Source organism: Coturnix japonica, chromosome 5 (assembly GCF_054131305.1).
Source record: "Coturnix japonica strain WE chromosome 5, WE-NBRP24, whole genome shotgun sequence".
In the NCBI taxonomy this organism is placed as follows: domain Eukaryota; kingdom Metazoa; phylum Chordata; class Aves; order Galliformes; family Phasianidae; genus Coturnix; species Coturnix japonica.
The window spans coordinates 5,043,304-5,059,569 of record NC_140667.1 but is presented as its reverse complement, the minus strand read 5'-3'; the positions used below and the strand labels follow the sequence as shown (position 1 = coordinate 5,059,569).

Below are 16,266 nucleotides of genomic sequence, written 5' to 3'. Positions count from 1 at the left end.
TTAGTTTAATGAAGTATCTTATGTAACTATACTGAAGTACTAGTTTATGTAAGGGGATATTTATGATTATGTTGCAATAAAAAAAGAAATGTTCCTATTCTTGTTTTCTGTTTTCGCAGGGCAAAAGGTATAATCACTTATTAAAGTTTTGGTTTCTAACAGAAACTTACTTGAATGGAGACATATGTTCTACTCTGAAGTGAAATACAGTAGTAAAGAGACTGGTAATTTTCCATTCATTATCGTGTAAAATAGCACCATTTATCTGTAATAAGAAGGCTTTAGGATCCAATTTCGACAAAGAAAATAAGAAATGCAGTGCTACGCACTGTAATTGTTGTGCCTCAGAATTATGTATTTAAAGTCTATCATATTATTGGCTGAATGTATATAAGGAATTGTAGCATTTCAGTTGCAGGTTGAGGTATATCAAAAGGCTCCTTTATACTTTATATAAAAGAACAAAATTATAACAGTAATGCTAACTTGTAAATAACATTAAGAGTGAGCAGTATGTTATTTCAATAAATAGTGATTTGGTGCTTGTAAATTGCATTCTCAAGCCATCGGTCTGATTACTTTCCTTTAAAAGCAATATGTTACAAGTACTGTATTTCACATTAGTCTGCACAAAATTAGCTGTAATTCAAGAATCTTTTCTTCATTCATCAGATAACATGAACTTTATTACAAGATCTTTGCCTATGGATATGTAATGAATAGATGAGTAATACTTAGCAGGTAACGGTACTATATTGCGCTGGGTCCCTCACTTACAAAACAGTAAGGGAATGCAAACATTTTGACATATAAACTCTTACTGAATCTTACTTCCCTCAAATCCTGCATATGTTGATGAGAGTGAGTTCTGTACTGTCATGAGATAAAGTATGGATCACTCATCAGGCAGATCTTAAGAACTAGGGGAATAAGAAGATAAAACTGGAAAACGTGTCATCCAGTTTCATGCTAATTGATCAGTTGAGAGCATTGAGAAAAGATTGTTCTGCAGACATCAGCTGCCTGCTGCTGTAGATGGAAATCAGTATAATGAACTGGTGGGGGATTTTTGTTTAACGATAAGTCCTTAAGTTGTAATGTATTCCAGAAGTAATTATGCTTCAAAGATGAATAAGAATTGGATTGTTTTTGTGGAAGTTATTTTAAGAAAAGCAAGCTCCCACTCCTAAATTGGATAATCCCATCTTCCAGTGGCGCAAGCTTACAATTCTCTTGGAGTTTCTTCAGTCACACCTTAATAATAATAGCCTCTGGTAATTTAAGGCCTAGATTTTTCAAGGCCAATTTCCTTGTAAAGCATTTCATTTTCACAGCCAAAAGCAAAAGCCCAAGCTTTTGGAAAAATACCCAAATAGCTGGGGTTCTATAAGCAAGATAGGCTTCTCAAGAGAGTCCTTTTCATCCAAGGGGCTTTATGTTAAAGCAGAACCAAGCATGCATTTAGGAATGGATATAACAGCCCATTCCAAGTAACTCCTATCAGATGTCTCTTGTGGGGATTTCAGTGTCTTCTGCAAGATCTGGAAGTTACAGATAAAGCAACAGACTTCTTCATCTTTGGTTGAAAGTGCCAGCAGCTCCCGCTCCAGCTGGTTCTCCAGTTGTGAGATAGAAGATGGTTTTATGTCTTTTTCCAAGTCTCTCTCCAGCTCAGTCCTTTTACACTCAGAGACACCTTTAGGAATATGTTTCTCCCTTGTATAAGTAGCTCCACAGTTTGGCTCCCCTATAAAAATGTCTGAGAGGGGTGTTAGCAGTAACCTTAATATTTCTCTTTGTTTTGATTTTTCTTCTTTCTCCAAATTAATCAAGTTTACATTGTTTTAGAAGCCGCTTGAATATCCAGAAAACCTGTCACATGCTAAAGTGGAGAGGGGGGGTTGAAGCTTCATGAATCTATATCTATTCTTCTAACAGTTATGACTGAAACTAAATCAGAATGCATCTGTCTGGGTGGTTATTTGTGCTGGGAATACGTGTGTGACCATCAAGTGGTATCTGCAAATTATGGCTATCTAAAAACTTGGGAGTTGCAAACAGCTTGAATTGCTGAACACATCCATTTTTATTTAGCAGGCCTAGAGACAAAAATACCCCAGGTACTTTCCAGGCATAGAGACAGATCTTGACTTTGATTTTGTGTCATTGCTAACAAAAAATCCATGGCATTTTCTTGGTGAGTTCGTCTCACTTAATAGATCCTGGTATAATGGTGTTCACTATAAATGCATGTGTCTGGAATTCTGCGTTCACTGAAATCCCCATGAGGCTCTTTTTCCAACTTCAATGTGTTGTTATGGTGTAAAGATTTTTGCCTGTGGACATGAAAACTTGTTGAAATTTCCTTTTTTTTTTTTTTTTTCTTCCCCTAATATTAATGAAACAGAATGTTTCTATACCCTAAAGCAGCTGTGTCCAACTTGTGGTCCATGGGCCACACACTGCAATGTGAACTCCATCTGGGCTAGAAGTATGGCACAAAGCACAGTGCCGTGCCAACTCAATTGATGGCAAATAAGTGGATGGGTTTTGCTACAGTATCTAAACACAGCTCTAGGAATGGCAAAAAATATGCTTTTTGTCTTGATAAAGGAATTTGAGAATAGGCTTCAATAGTGCCAAACAAGTCATCTTTGTTGTTGTTTGCCACTCCATTTTCAGCCTACAAAAATGCATTTCTCGTGAATTTTCAAATGGAATGTATAGAGTTGCAATCCAAACTTGGTCCAGGTCTTTTCACCATAAATCCTCTTTTACCAGAAAGAAATACCCTTCAGCTCACAGTCACATCTTACTCATGTCATTGCTTTGGGGCTTTATGTGCATTTGTGAACAGCAGTGTTCAAGGATGCAATGCAGGAAGAGTAACATTTCATTAAAGAGCCTTTACTGATGAACGCCTTGAGAACTCACTAAGAATGGCAGCCAGACTGTCTCAAACCAGTATGTTGTTTTAGTTTCACAAACACGGGGTCATACATTCCACTAGTTTTGCATTTTTGTTCTCTTTTTTGTACGTTTTACTGAAAAAATATGAAAGTTTTTTTTTTTGTTTTGTTTTTTTGTTTTTTTTTATTTTAATACGTTAAAAATATATTTATGGGAGCTGCTCTGAACGTGATGCCTCCTCCTTTACAGTGATGTCTCACAATGTCAGTGATAGATGTTGGTGGGATGGCAGTAGGGGCTGAACCTTCCCCTCAGTGTATTGTTCCATTTTGCTGCTGTGTGACAAGGTGGCAGCAGAGGGGCAGTCTGACAGAATGGAGCCAGACATGGGAGTGTGGATAAAGCAGAAGGGGGGTACTGAATTTCTGCATGTGTAAAAAAGTTGCATTCATTGGCACTTGCTGAATGTTTGTGGTGACCAACCAGTGGATGTGAGCACTATGAGGTGGTGGGTGGTGCATTTCAGCAGTGGTTACAATGGCAGCAGGTCACCTGCCCAGATTCAGATGTTACAAATGCAGCATGCAGGCTTTTTTTCATTGCTGGTGAAAATGCATAGCTAGCGGTGGTGACTGTGTTGAAAAAGAGTGTTTTGTAACTGAGAGCTTGTTCCATTAAATAGTGTTATTATACTCTGTGTATCCTTAGTAGTTTCTGTGTAAATAAATAGGAGGGATTACTTTTGGAGCAACCTTCATGTGTGTGGCCCTAGACAGTTCCTCTTCCCTCAGTGCAGCCCAGGCAAGCCCAAAGGATAGATGCATATGCTCTCTAATGTGACACATTAGAGTTGATGTTATGGTAAAGATAATGGAACGAAGTTTTATGTAGAGGTTATAGTTTGAGAAGTGCTGGTAAAGTGCATTCACAAAGCATGCTGTGGGCTGCAGAATGATGGAGCTTCCAAAGATGTATATCTTGTCTTCTTTGCCTAGGTAAGCAAAGAGATGAAAAAATGAAGCATGCAGAGCTAATGAATAGTGTAAGAGATCCTTGCTCTAATGCTAGCAAGAGATCACAGTAGGAGCAAATGCTGAATATCCTGCTTTTAATAACAAAAAGTTATATTCTATCCTCAGAAATGCTTATAAAGATTTCAGTTTCAGTAGATAAATATTTATATCTAAAGGGAAGTGTTTATTCCCAAAATTGCACTGATAACACATTCAGCATAGAACTGATTACATGATACTTTTTTCAGCTCTCTCGCAATAGTTGAAGAGTGCAAATGTGTCCTCTGAAAGTGTTCAGAAGCCTTTAAAACCAGATCACTGCTGCTCATAACATGTCTACAGGGAGAATAGGAAGGCACCTGCAGTTAGAGCATCTTTGGAAGAGGAAGGAGATGCTTGTCACTGCTTATTTCCAAGCAGAGCTGTGTCTATTAGTGGCTGAGGAGAGGAGCTGCTTGTTAATGCTTCTCTGGGGGCAGTTTTGCAGGGTTTGGCACAATTCTACCACTAGATAAAAAAGGCCCAGACTCAAAGAAGCGTTCAGTGCAAGAGTGTCCTGTACAAGGAATAATGCTAAAATGATTCACTTCACAGAGCCAGACTGATACTGGCTAGAAGTGGAGAGAAATTAGTTGATCTGAAACCAGAGGAAATGTTTGTCATTTGCAGTTATAATGTTATAAGGTCTGTGTGATGACAGCGTTTCAAATACTTGATAAGGTTACGTAGGTATTTTTATTATCTGATGCTTCACGCACGTGTCAGAGAAACTACACATGCTGCATTCCCCTGACATTTTATTAGGAAGTATTGGCTAAAATCAGCTTAGCACAACAGCAGTAATCTTGTTGTTCCTTCCAGATTCATGTTGTTTTCTTGCTTCACCTTTCCATTCCTGAGAGTACATTTCTGCAATAGACTGTGATGTTTTTGTTTTGATCAATTATAATTTCTCCCAGGAGAAATACTAACCAGCTTACCTATACGTTGTGTATGGCCCAGATACAGTATAAATACGCTACTGCTGACAAGAGAAATTACAAACATATATCAGAAGACAGAAATGGACCTTCAACTAAGAGCAGGCTTGCCTTTAATTTTGATGAGCACTGGATGTAGAACTTGTCTCTGTAGCTGAATAGAAAACCTGTAGAACAGTCTCTCGGGCTTATGGAAGAGAGACAGAAATAACCTTATCTGTGCACTGTCCCTGCTGGTCTTTTTAGCAGGAATCTCACAGGAATTCTCAGCTAAAACATACTTCAAGTAAATGAAACCCTTAATCATCATGCTAAAATGAGAAAGGTTTGGAAAGCATGGTGATATTTTCGTCAGGAATGTTATTGTAGGAGATTCTTCTGTTAAGGAATTGTGAATTAACTTGTTTTCCTTGCTCAGATGCTGAGGTTTCATTTATTTGAGTACTGCCTTTAAAGGAGCCATTACAAAAACAATAGGACCACTCATCTAAAACAGACTAATATAATTAAAAAGTAAATCACTGCTGACACCAAAGTGTATTTAAAAGCAGCTGCAGTGAATAAGATGATTGGATTTCATTGCACAGAAATGAAAGGCATTCAGTCACGTGGGACCAATAGTGCTGGGTAATTTATTGTAGACGAAAAGTGCAGAATAAATCAGTAGAAATGTGGACCTGAAAGAAAAAAAAAAAAAAGAAGAAAAAAAGGGGGGGAAAAAGTGTATGTTTAAGACTTTTGTAACTTCCTGCAGAGCTGTAGAAAGTAGTGATTTAGGTCCAGGGAGCAAGAAACACTGATACAGTCAGGACTGTAGTCCTGATCAGGAACAGAGAGGGACTCACTATGGTTCAGACATGCCTGTGTTTGGGAAGGATAGAAAGAAATGGAAACCAAGTGCAAAGAGAAAACTCCTGATTTAATTGTGTCAGTAGTCTGGTCACATAAAGTGTTTAATTCTGATTCACCCTTCCATGCTTACATTAAGCAGTGTCTTCCTTGCTAAACAGTAATAATAATTTCACTTTGTCTTGACTGTGTCATTTCCTTCTGATGCACATATTTATACTTACATTTCATTTCACCTACGTAGTTCCTATAAACTGTTAGGTGTTGTGTTTGGGTTTTGGCACAACAGGTAGCTCTGCATGAAACCTGCTGGTACACAGAATGCGTGGGATTGTCAACTGTAAGGATTGGATAGAGTGGCAAAAAATGCATTTGCTCTTCCAGGCCATGCAAACACCAGCTGAGGGCCTGGCTGTTAGCATGCCTCTTAGGTATTCTGCATGGGGTTTAGCTTTGTGAAAGATGGTTTTTCAGTTCGAGATTGTCCTTATCAGATAGTTACTTGGTTAATGCCAAATTAATATAATAAATGAGTTCCACAGACAGCTGGTTGCTGGATTAAATAACGTTAGATAACCACAATTTTAAATTTGCAGTTCAATATGTAGGTGGAATGTATGTATGTAATTAATTGGGATTTCTCAAAAGATCTATTGTGAAGTATATCAATTCAGGAGAGAAAGCTCGATGTCCCTGCCTGTACCTGTGGATCAGCAGCTGTCACTTCTTGAGACTTAGAGATGGTGAGATGGGTGGTGTTCTTGCAAAGCATGCTGTCGCATCACCATAGTGATGGAAGTTGGTGAATGTACTTAGGAAGAAACCTTCTGATTTACGGGAGGTTTGTTTGGTTTGCTGGCATTTCCTTAGTTTCTGTGTCTGTACATTGGTGCAAATGATTTACAGCAGAGCTCTCTAATTGAACTTCGTGATTGGTCTGAAGCATTTTCATTTTCTTTGAGGCAAGATGCCATGAACATACAAAGTACTTTGCATATAACTTGCTCATCAGATGTTAGAAGAATGCTGCAGTAATCACATATTCAATAGACTTCCAATAGGTCTTCCCTTGAGCAAGAACTGAACATGTCCATCAGTTTGTTCCAGTGTATAACTGCAGCACCAGGAGGGGAGAGGATGGAACCACGCTGTGTTTTTCTGTGCTTTTGCACTGGGAATCATCTCTGTCTGGGCAAAGGACATCGTATCTTTGAAGTTACTCCAGTGTGCAGAGTCCAAGCACTGGCTTCATAATGAGATGTGGCGTTAAGCACGCCTTGCTGCTCTGATTCTTAAATAGTTTAGATGCTTGCCCTGCAATAATGGTGCATTACGAATTTTTTTAGAGATTAGTAAAAAGAAAAATACCTGATTTTATTTTAAACATTGGGAGATGGTTTTAATAATGTAACTTCTGTAGCAATGAAAGAGAATAATGCTTCTGTTAGTGCTGGTGTAAGTCCTTCAGTATATGTCTGTGAGGAGAAGGGACTTGAGGGAGAAAAAAGTAAAAGGAGGAAGAAAAAGAAACAGATCTGTGTCCAATATCCGTGACTTAAAGAAACTGGGCACAATTAAAACACTGTAAAATTCTGTTTGCAGAGGTGCTAGAAAAGAGTTTATTGGGTTTTTAAAGAAATCTGAGTGAAATGGTGCTAACAATGAAACGTTCTATTACTGGAATGAGAAGTATGCTTTTTTGGGCTCTGAATATCTTATGAAATATTCAAAACACCTGTTTCGTGGCATAATAATGCATTGTGTCACTTCACGAAAACATGACTAACAGCTTAACTCTAAAATTTAAACCCAACTTCAACACATAAGCCACAGAGATGAGCACATCGATAGGTCAGTGTATGTAACATTTCAAAACAAGGGAACAGCACAGGATGGGCATCACTGTAAGTTTTTTTAGCAGCATCATTAGGTATACAGTCTAGGTGTGTCCTTGCCAGCTAGTGATATTTTACAGACAGAAAAACACTTTCGTCTACACCTCATTGCAGTGACAATCTCTTTCCTTCTATTTAGAATGCACAGTGTGGCAAGTGTGTGCGGTGCAATATGGTGAATGCCTTCCTTTAGAGTGTAAACCTCTGTTTGTCTCCTTTAATTTTGCATTATTCTGATCATAAAACAACTGTATGAACTCTGCATTCAGCAGTTTGATCTCCTAGGGATATTTCTGAGTACTTAAAGAGATGTTTCTGAAGACAGATGCATTTCTTTGTGTCAGGCTGACAATGCAGACAATGCCAGCCAGTTATCTCCGATTGATTACTATAGGATGACATGCAGAATTGTGGCCACGGGGTTTCATTTTTGCCTCTCTGTTCCATGTAAGCAACTGGAAACCGAAACAGTGCTTTCTAAATTGGGATGAAAAACTCTTCCCGGGCCTGTTAATTACATCAATTGCAGTTGTCATTCTAATAGCAACTCCTACTGTTTTTAAATCTCTGTGTCTTTGAATGTTCTGTTCAATGGCACGTGTAAACTAAAGCCATGCTAACTGATCCAAAGCTTCCTGAAAGGCAACAAACAGTGTATCTGGCAGGGAGGAACCTTCATCTGACTTCCCTCACTGTTCTAGGGTAGGACTAAAGAATGTACTGAAAAACCCTACAGCAACTGTAACAGCATTTTGCAGCTGTGTAAGTGATGGAGAGGCAGACTTATCATTGGAGCAGGGAGCCAATGTTACTTTGGCAGACCGAGCTCCATCATGAGGGAAGAGGGGTGCATGGAAATAGGCTGCAAAAGGCAGCCCCTGACTGGACAAATGGCAGCATCTCTGCTCCCTTGCCTTGGGAAATACTGCACCTGTCAGTCTGGTCAGATGACTTTATCCAAAACGTTAAGAGCAGCGTGTTTTGATTGATAAATTCTCAGGCAGGTTAATATGAAAGCATAAGGCAAGAGACTACGCTATGCTGGAAAGATGGTCTGTGGGGCAGCAACCCATTTGTCCCTGCAGGGGCTGAGATAGGGATGTGAAACTGCTTTCTCTTAAGAATTCTTTTTTTCCAGGTTACAGAAAATATAACTGATGATGGGATCTTTAAATCTTTAATATGCTTAAAAGCTGGCTTTTAGAGGGAGTGAACAGTAAAGAGTGGCTTACATGTGACAGCTTTAAACAAGGGAAACAAAGGTGCCATGATTGCCTCTGGACAGCAGTAAGAGCACATTTGGAGTACTTGTATTGCATGTTCTGAATGAAAATGAAGACATTGATTTGTGCAACATGTCTTCAAGGATCAGGACAGCTCACCTCCTGGGCTAACTTGCTGGTCTTACTGAAAATCATTTGCTCTTATCAGAATAATTATTTTTCTTACATTTGAGTAAGGACAACCCTCTTGCATCTGAGAGACACGGCAGGATGATGGGCAGTGGTACCCAGAGTCTTGCTCAGCATCATTCTGAGTCCCTGCTCTATGCTGTGTCTCAGAGCACAGCCAGCCTTCTCCTGAGGTTCCCTGCTGATATCTAGCACATGATTTGTTCATTGTGTGTCCAGGAGCCTGTCTCTGTACTATCAGCCATGCCTGTTTTGAAACTATGTGAAGGAATCTGAGCAAAAAAAAAAAATAAAAATGCTGTAGTTACCCAAGTGTGAATTTGATGAGTGAACACAGTGCTTTAAAACACTTTTATCTTCATCTCCTGTGATTGCAGGCTTAGTCCTGCTGGTTGGCAGGCTGCCGCTTGGTTGCATGCATCTGCTTTTTTTGTATGTAGAACGCCTTGGTGTTCTGCAATGCTTTTGTGGGTATGGATTTGTTTGGGTTTTTTACTCATTTTTTTCTGATGTGCTCACCATTTTCAGATAATTTGTGATTTGAAGGTGACAGTAGCCTTATAGCACATATATATCGTCTTAAAGGATGGTTTAGTCTAAAGGACTGATGAAAGTGGGGAAGTTAAGTCAGAAGCAGAAAAAATGAATATTTTTCAGATCAACCTTTTAAGCGGAGGATGAGAATTATGCTGCTTATGGTCAGCTTCAAAACCTAGTTTAATCCCCTTCTTTCAAAAGCTGCTATTTCTAAGTGCAGTAAAAAGTTGTTCCCTTGCTTTTTTGGCAGAGATAATTGAGGATCACAAACCATTTCAGTAGTCCTAAAGACAGCAGTGTTGTATGTAGAATGAAGAAAAATGTACAGCAGAAAATCAACTCTCTCAGAAGTGGATGCACCGGGGAGACGCTTTCCCTACAAAATCTGCTCAGCCACAGCAAATGAGGGCTCCAGTTTTCAGAACGCACCCAGGGCTCATTAGTACACACTACTAAGCTTTATACTGAGTGAAAAAAAAATGAATTATTGCTTTATTAGGACACTCTAGATTATGTAAGTGCACCTTAATGGAAATAAAACAGAGTGTATGATTTTCACTGTTACCATTAGCAACAGTTCTGTAATTAATTTCAGCCTACCTTCCCTTCCTGAAACAACCACTTCATTGAAAGAAAACCCTGTGGGACAGGTAATGCAGTAGGTTGTTAGTGCAAAGTGAGTCAGTGCTACTGGGGTATAGACTAAGAGTAACAATGAGCATGCTTCTTTTTGCATCCCGTCTAGGTAATTTTTAACTAAATCATTTAATCTCTTTAATTTCCCATTAAAAGCTTTTTTCTTTTTCTTTTGAAGTGCATTGTCAGCTAACATCCATGTAGTCACTGTACTGAAATTATAGCTCTGACATATTACCATATCATCTGAAAAACATGGACAATATCCATGTTTGGGGGGAAACGTCAGCCTGATTATCTAATAGGCAGTTTTTTCCTATAGAAGCAGAAATGTGATCACTAAGTAGCCAGTTCAGGAAAGCTTTTTTTTGCACAGCAGAGCAGCCGAGCAGGGGCAAGTTAAGCGCTGACTTACTTGCATTCCTGAAACTGGATTTTTGTGGGCAGAAATGGATGAATGGGTATTTGTAGAGGGAAAATTTGATTTTGTAGGTATTATGATCGAATACGAAATTCATTTTGGTTATATTTGTTATATATCTGACATTATGTGAGGTTTTCTCAGCTGCCACTGGCAGATGGAGGATACACAAAAAAGCACTGTAATTTAAACATAGGGAATTGAGGGGAAAAAAAAATGGGCATACAATTGTTGTGTAATTTCACTGCCTGAAATTGATTCTTGCTGTTGTTTGAAGTAACCCAACGTAAGTGCCAGTGGGTTTATGCATAATCTCCCTGAATCTATGTATATCAGAATTACACAAAATTTGATTGTCATCAAATGATAGTATGAAGTCTTCTTAAAATATCATGTTTGGGGTTTTTTTTTCTTCTTTCTGATGAAGTAACGTGCGACTGCAATCACAGAAGGTTTTGGGTTGGAAGGAACTTTAAAGACCATGCAGTTCCAACCGCTGTGTTGTGAGCAAGGACACCTTCCAGTAGGCCAGATTGCCCAAAAGCCCCATCCAACTTGAGATTTGCAGCAAGTTCTTTTCTGAAGTGGAAAAAAACCCAGCTTCTGCAGGTTAGAAAGAATGGCTTAGGGCAATGTCAGCAGCCTCTTAGTTTGCAGCCCCAGGAAGTCAGACATGTTGCACAATGCAGTGGCAGCTCACCGTAGAAACTTTGCAGGTGCAGTGATGTAGTGACCATGCTGTTGGCCACAGGAAGCTCCTGACACGCTCAACATAAACAAGAAGTTCTCTGAAACCTGGGCAGACTCAACAGGTGATCTGTGGTTAATAAAACATGTCTATTTAGAGTGCATTACAGGAGATTACATTCACAGTTACTACAAAGCAAATATGCCTGTTAAGTACATTTACATGCTAATAAACTCCATCTCAAATATATCAGTATGTTGCTGGTTTCATCTCAGGAATTTTTTATTATCACAAAGCAGACAAATACTTCCTTTTCTTAAAAATACATTTTTACAAGTTTTAATGATGTGCCTGCACTGAAGTTCCTTTTTTTATTCAAATACAGCTGTAAAACTGAATTAGGACAAGATCTATACAGATCTTATCCATCAGGGAGAAAACGTGCCACATTTCAGTTTTTACCTGTGAAGTCTGTAATCTGTTGGCTATTTCTCATCTTCAGTGCTTCCTTCCAACAGCACTCGCTAGGAAAGCACCTAACCTTACAGTGTATATAGGGATAAGGCAACAACATTTGAGCTTTTGAGGATTTCTGTTAGCTAGAAGCTATTTTTATGAGCTAAAGAGAAGTCTTAGGGCTGCTGACCTCAGGCTTTTCCTTTCCTGAAGTAATACGTGTGTGTCTGAATAGGGCAGATGTGGATAGAATAAGTTCTATTTCATCCTTTTCGTAGAAGATCTGACCTGCTTTCAGGAGTTACCCAACTGTACCTCCAAAGTGCTACATCATTCTTGTTTTCATAACGTTTGATTCCCTAGTTCCCCCAGAAAATGTGCTGTGCATTCTGCTTTTTCCTTTTTCCTTTATCTCTTTCTTTTTCAAAAACAAATTATTTCTGGAGGTAAAGGATGATCCTGCAATTGAGATGCTATCTTGAAATTCAAAGACACTGGTTTATTTCTAGATGACATTCTATTCATCATCTGTGAACTGAGGATAATGTTACTTTTTCTACTTTTTTGCTGTGAAAATAAATCCACTGTAGGTAGAAAGGCATTGAGATATTATGAGGATGGGAATTAAATATTCTCAGTTCTAGAACAATCAAATGAGTGCCAAGCAGTGACGGTGTGAAGTGAGTGAAATTAAGCTCAGGCTCAAAGCAGGTGGTTTTCATTCTCATAGTTCATTGAATCTGACTCTGATTTTGATGTCAGATAATACACTATCATTTGTGTTGCTGAACTGAATCAAATCATTATTACAATGTGCTAAGTGGTCCGCACAGTAACATTTTATAATGTTATTCAGCATGCGTAAAATAAAACTAGTCATTAAAATTAGTCATTAAAAATAACTTGCAGTACAAAAAAAAATAAGACACTGATTGCATCAATTACCAAAAAGCAGCAGGAGCACATGAATTAGTCTGTGTAGCTTTCCAGATCATCCTAATCTCTCCTTTATTCCAAAGCTGTTCAGACGATGCTTAAAAATTTTCCTGAAAGCTTTCATTATTTTTTTAATGGATGATATCCTTTCAACCAGGTGTCTGAATTACTTTGGTTCACCAAGACTTCAAAATCAAGCTCTGTCTTCAATGCTGCTTTTTTGAGCAATGTCCCACTTTCTGTTGTTGCAGATTAAATCTTTTTAATCTTTTGTAAAACACACTGCTTAGCAGTGGTTTCATGCCATGGGATTCTTTTTGGCACCATGTAATGACTTTATTCTGCATGCAGCTTCTATTGGGCATTGCAGGAACAAGTGGATATGAAGTAACTCATTAATTTTTACCACCTTCAGATAGTCAGTAAGGTGCCAGTGACGTTATCAACTCTTGAAAATCATGGTGAACTTTTTGGACAACAATACTTTCATAGAGAACAGGTGTTGAGTCAACCACCCACTCCCACATGTTTTGCGTGTTTTAGCTTAGGTCATAATTTGAATTCTGTTGAAGTCAGTCTAGAGTCAAAGTAGACTCTACTGTTCGTATGAGCAAGCACCAAGCATATAGGAAAGGGGTTGTTCTGATACAACTGGAAAATAAAATTACATCATTGAAATAATGACTGAAATTTGACAAAGAGTTTCCAGTAGAGTCTACAATGAATTTACAGAATGTTTTGTAAGTGATTATGTCTAACTACACTTCTCAAAGGGATTTATCATGAAGGTTCCTGAGGGACAACTAATTTAATTACTGCATCATGACTTTCTGCATAGAGGAGTGGCAGAGGTGCTGCACAGACAGCAGCAGCTCTCATGGCTTGCAGAGGACACCATGCAAGCTGTCATAGGGCTACAACTGATGGTGGGTGATGAAGCTACCTGGCAGAGCAGTGCAGTCTACATGCCCTCACTGCCATGTAGGGAGAGCTCCCATATAGTGTCGTATCAACAGGCTCAAAGCACACTAGGCAGAAGTGCAGTGGCAGATTCTTGGCTGTATGTGCTGTGATTTGTAGTCTGGGAGGAAAGCTTTCTAAATGGGAAAGAGGCTAGCAGTATTTCTCTCGGATATATCTAACAACTGACAATTAGTTCCAGATTGATTCCTTGTCAGCTTCCACATGCACAGAGGCATAACGTGTGCTTGACAGCTTTCCTCTCACTTTTTGTTCTTGTTGGAAGAGATGTGTATCAGGCTTTACCGTACTGATCTTGAGATCTACATGAGTGCTGGTCTTCTTTCCTCTGGCATCTGACATTGTTTCATTTTGACACTCCATCGTTGTGCAAATGATGTGGTTTTCTGTTCCAAAATCTAACGGTTTCATTACTCGGAAGTCACAGCTTCCCAGCCAAGTACATAAATGATGACAAGGCAATTTGGAACATTAAATGTGGATCCTGTTTCTTACACCATGTTTTGAAATGAGTTTGAGTGTTTGTTTACTTCAATATTTTCAAACAGGAGGGATTTGGATGTCTTCTCATATATTTGCAGTATTTTATTTTAATAAGCATAACCATTACTACTTGTAACAGTCTCTCTTTGGACAGTGTAATGTACAGTATTTTCAATTTAAATGGCTAATGATTAAAGATATGCCTGGCTGAAAAGTCTTTAGGTGTTGAAACAGGAAAAATCAGAAGTATTTATAAGAAAGATTTTCACAAGATGGCTTATCTGCTCAGTGGAACGAGTAAGAGATCATGTGTAATCCTGAGAGTGGAAACCCTATGTGTTACAGAGAGGGCCAATCAGTTCTGCAGTAACCTTGCCTGGTAGAAAGGGAAAGTCAAGAAATACAGAGTGAAGTGGAAACAACCGATGGAAACTGTTTTTATTTTAAACAGAGGAGTACATGGATTAGAGCTAGCATGGGCGATCAGAACTATTGCTGTCAAGCAGGAAACGGCACGATTATCACTAAACTGAAAGGCCAGCTCTGCTGGAAATGCCAATTACTTGTAATGTATGTGTTGGATTTCTTTGTGTAATTGGGAAATATTTTTTTAGAAGACAGTGGAAATCGTCTGAGTGAGTTGTGAACTTGGTGTTCCTCTAGGCGAATTACAGGGATGAATTCCTAGGGGAGATGGGGAAAATGCTTCTAAAAATGTGTGATAGATGTCTTCTGGGCATCAGAGCCTTGTTAATAGTTTCCTGCCTTTGTCCTGTGTTTATTATATCAGTATAAAGTTTAAAACTGCTGATGCAGAAACTGCTGCAGGCTTAAAGAAATGATGTTTGTACAATGCTTTGCCACACTATTGCAAATTGGTGGGTGCTGTATTTCACCCTGTAATTTTACACGAGTAAATGGAGAGCAAAGGGAAAGTGTTATCCATGGTTTTACGTGGAGATTGCAGTGCATCCACCACAGACTCTTAGAGCTAGGAGGATATTAAATAGTATATCATACATTCTCACAGGATGCATTAGATTGCTGAGGGCAGTAGCTTCTTGCTGGGGAGACGTGCACAAATAACATGTCTGTGAACTGTTGCTTTAGGCTGACTTCTGCTCCTGTAGAAGGGAGGAGGTTCTGCCCAAGGTCTGCTTGAATTTGCATGCCACTCTCGTGACTTGTGTTCATAGGGGCTTCTCAGTGAGCCCCAGAAGCTGAGGGCATGCAGTGCCCAGATAGTGAAAAGGACAAAGTGTATTTCTCATAGTCAGAGTTTGAAGGCACAGTGTGATTTAACGTCTCTGACTTTATGCCGTAAGTCACTGCAGAATTGTCCTAATGGCTTCATTCTTCTGTCTCTCTTCACAGAGTGATGAGGTTTTAACAGTCATCAAGGCAAAAGCACAGTGGCCTGCCTGGCAGCCTCTGAATGTGTAAGTAAGTGGGGAATGCTATGACTCAATAGCTGAATGCTCAGTGTTGGCTAACAGAATGCTCAGACTGTCCTGTCTAATTGTTCACTTCTTTAAAATATATGTGTGTATATATATTTTATATATAATATATGTATACATATATATATATTATATATAAATATCTTAAATACATTCAAAGGTGAAATTTTGATCTTTTCTTGGTTTTGCAAACAAGGCTTCAATGCTTTTCTCTCTTCCGCATCTCTTCATGTTTTCTGTGCTTTGGTTTGCTAACTGCTACAGCAGAATAATTGTCCCATGGAACTTGTGCCTTCATTAAGCAAGCATGTTTGTCCAATGCTTGATCAAATACATGTTTTAATGTCCTGTTGATGCACTGTTTCAGTAAGAGTAAATAACACTTTAATGTAAGGGGGAATCTGTCTGAGGAATTCCCTAATCCTGCAACAGAAGCCTCTTAAAGGAATAGTTCTTTAAAATACTTAACTGAAACACTCTGTGATGATCTCTGTTGTGATCCTGAGGGTAGTACAACCATAGTTATTGTATCTAGTGAAACAACTAAGTAGCTTCCCAGGATCCTAACTTTGGGTTCTATGGAACTCATCAGAAAAGGAGATAAAGCTC

General features: G+C 38.8%; 1 protein-coding gene across 1 annotated transcript in view; it reads left to right on the top strand.

The window, feature by feature from the left end:
- SPON1 (spondin 1) overlaps window positions 1-16,266 on the top strand; it is a 164,600-nt gene that overhangs the window by 118,984 nt on the left and 29,350 nt on the right. The window contains exon 7 of the mRNA XM_015863517.3: window positions 15,572-15,636. Coding sequence (XP_015719003.3) covers window positions 15,572-15,636 — 65 coding nt within the window. The remainder of the gene's footprint in view (window positions 1-15,571; window positions 15,637-16,266) is intronic.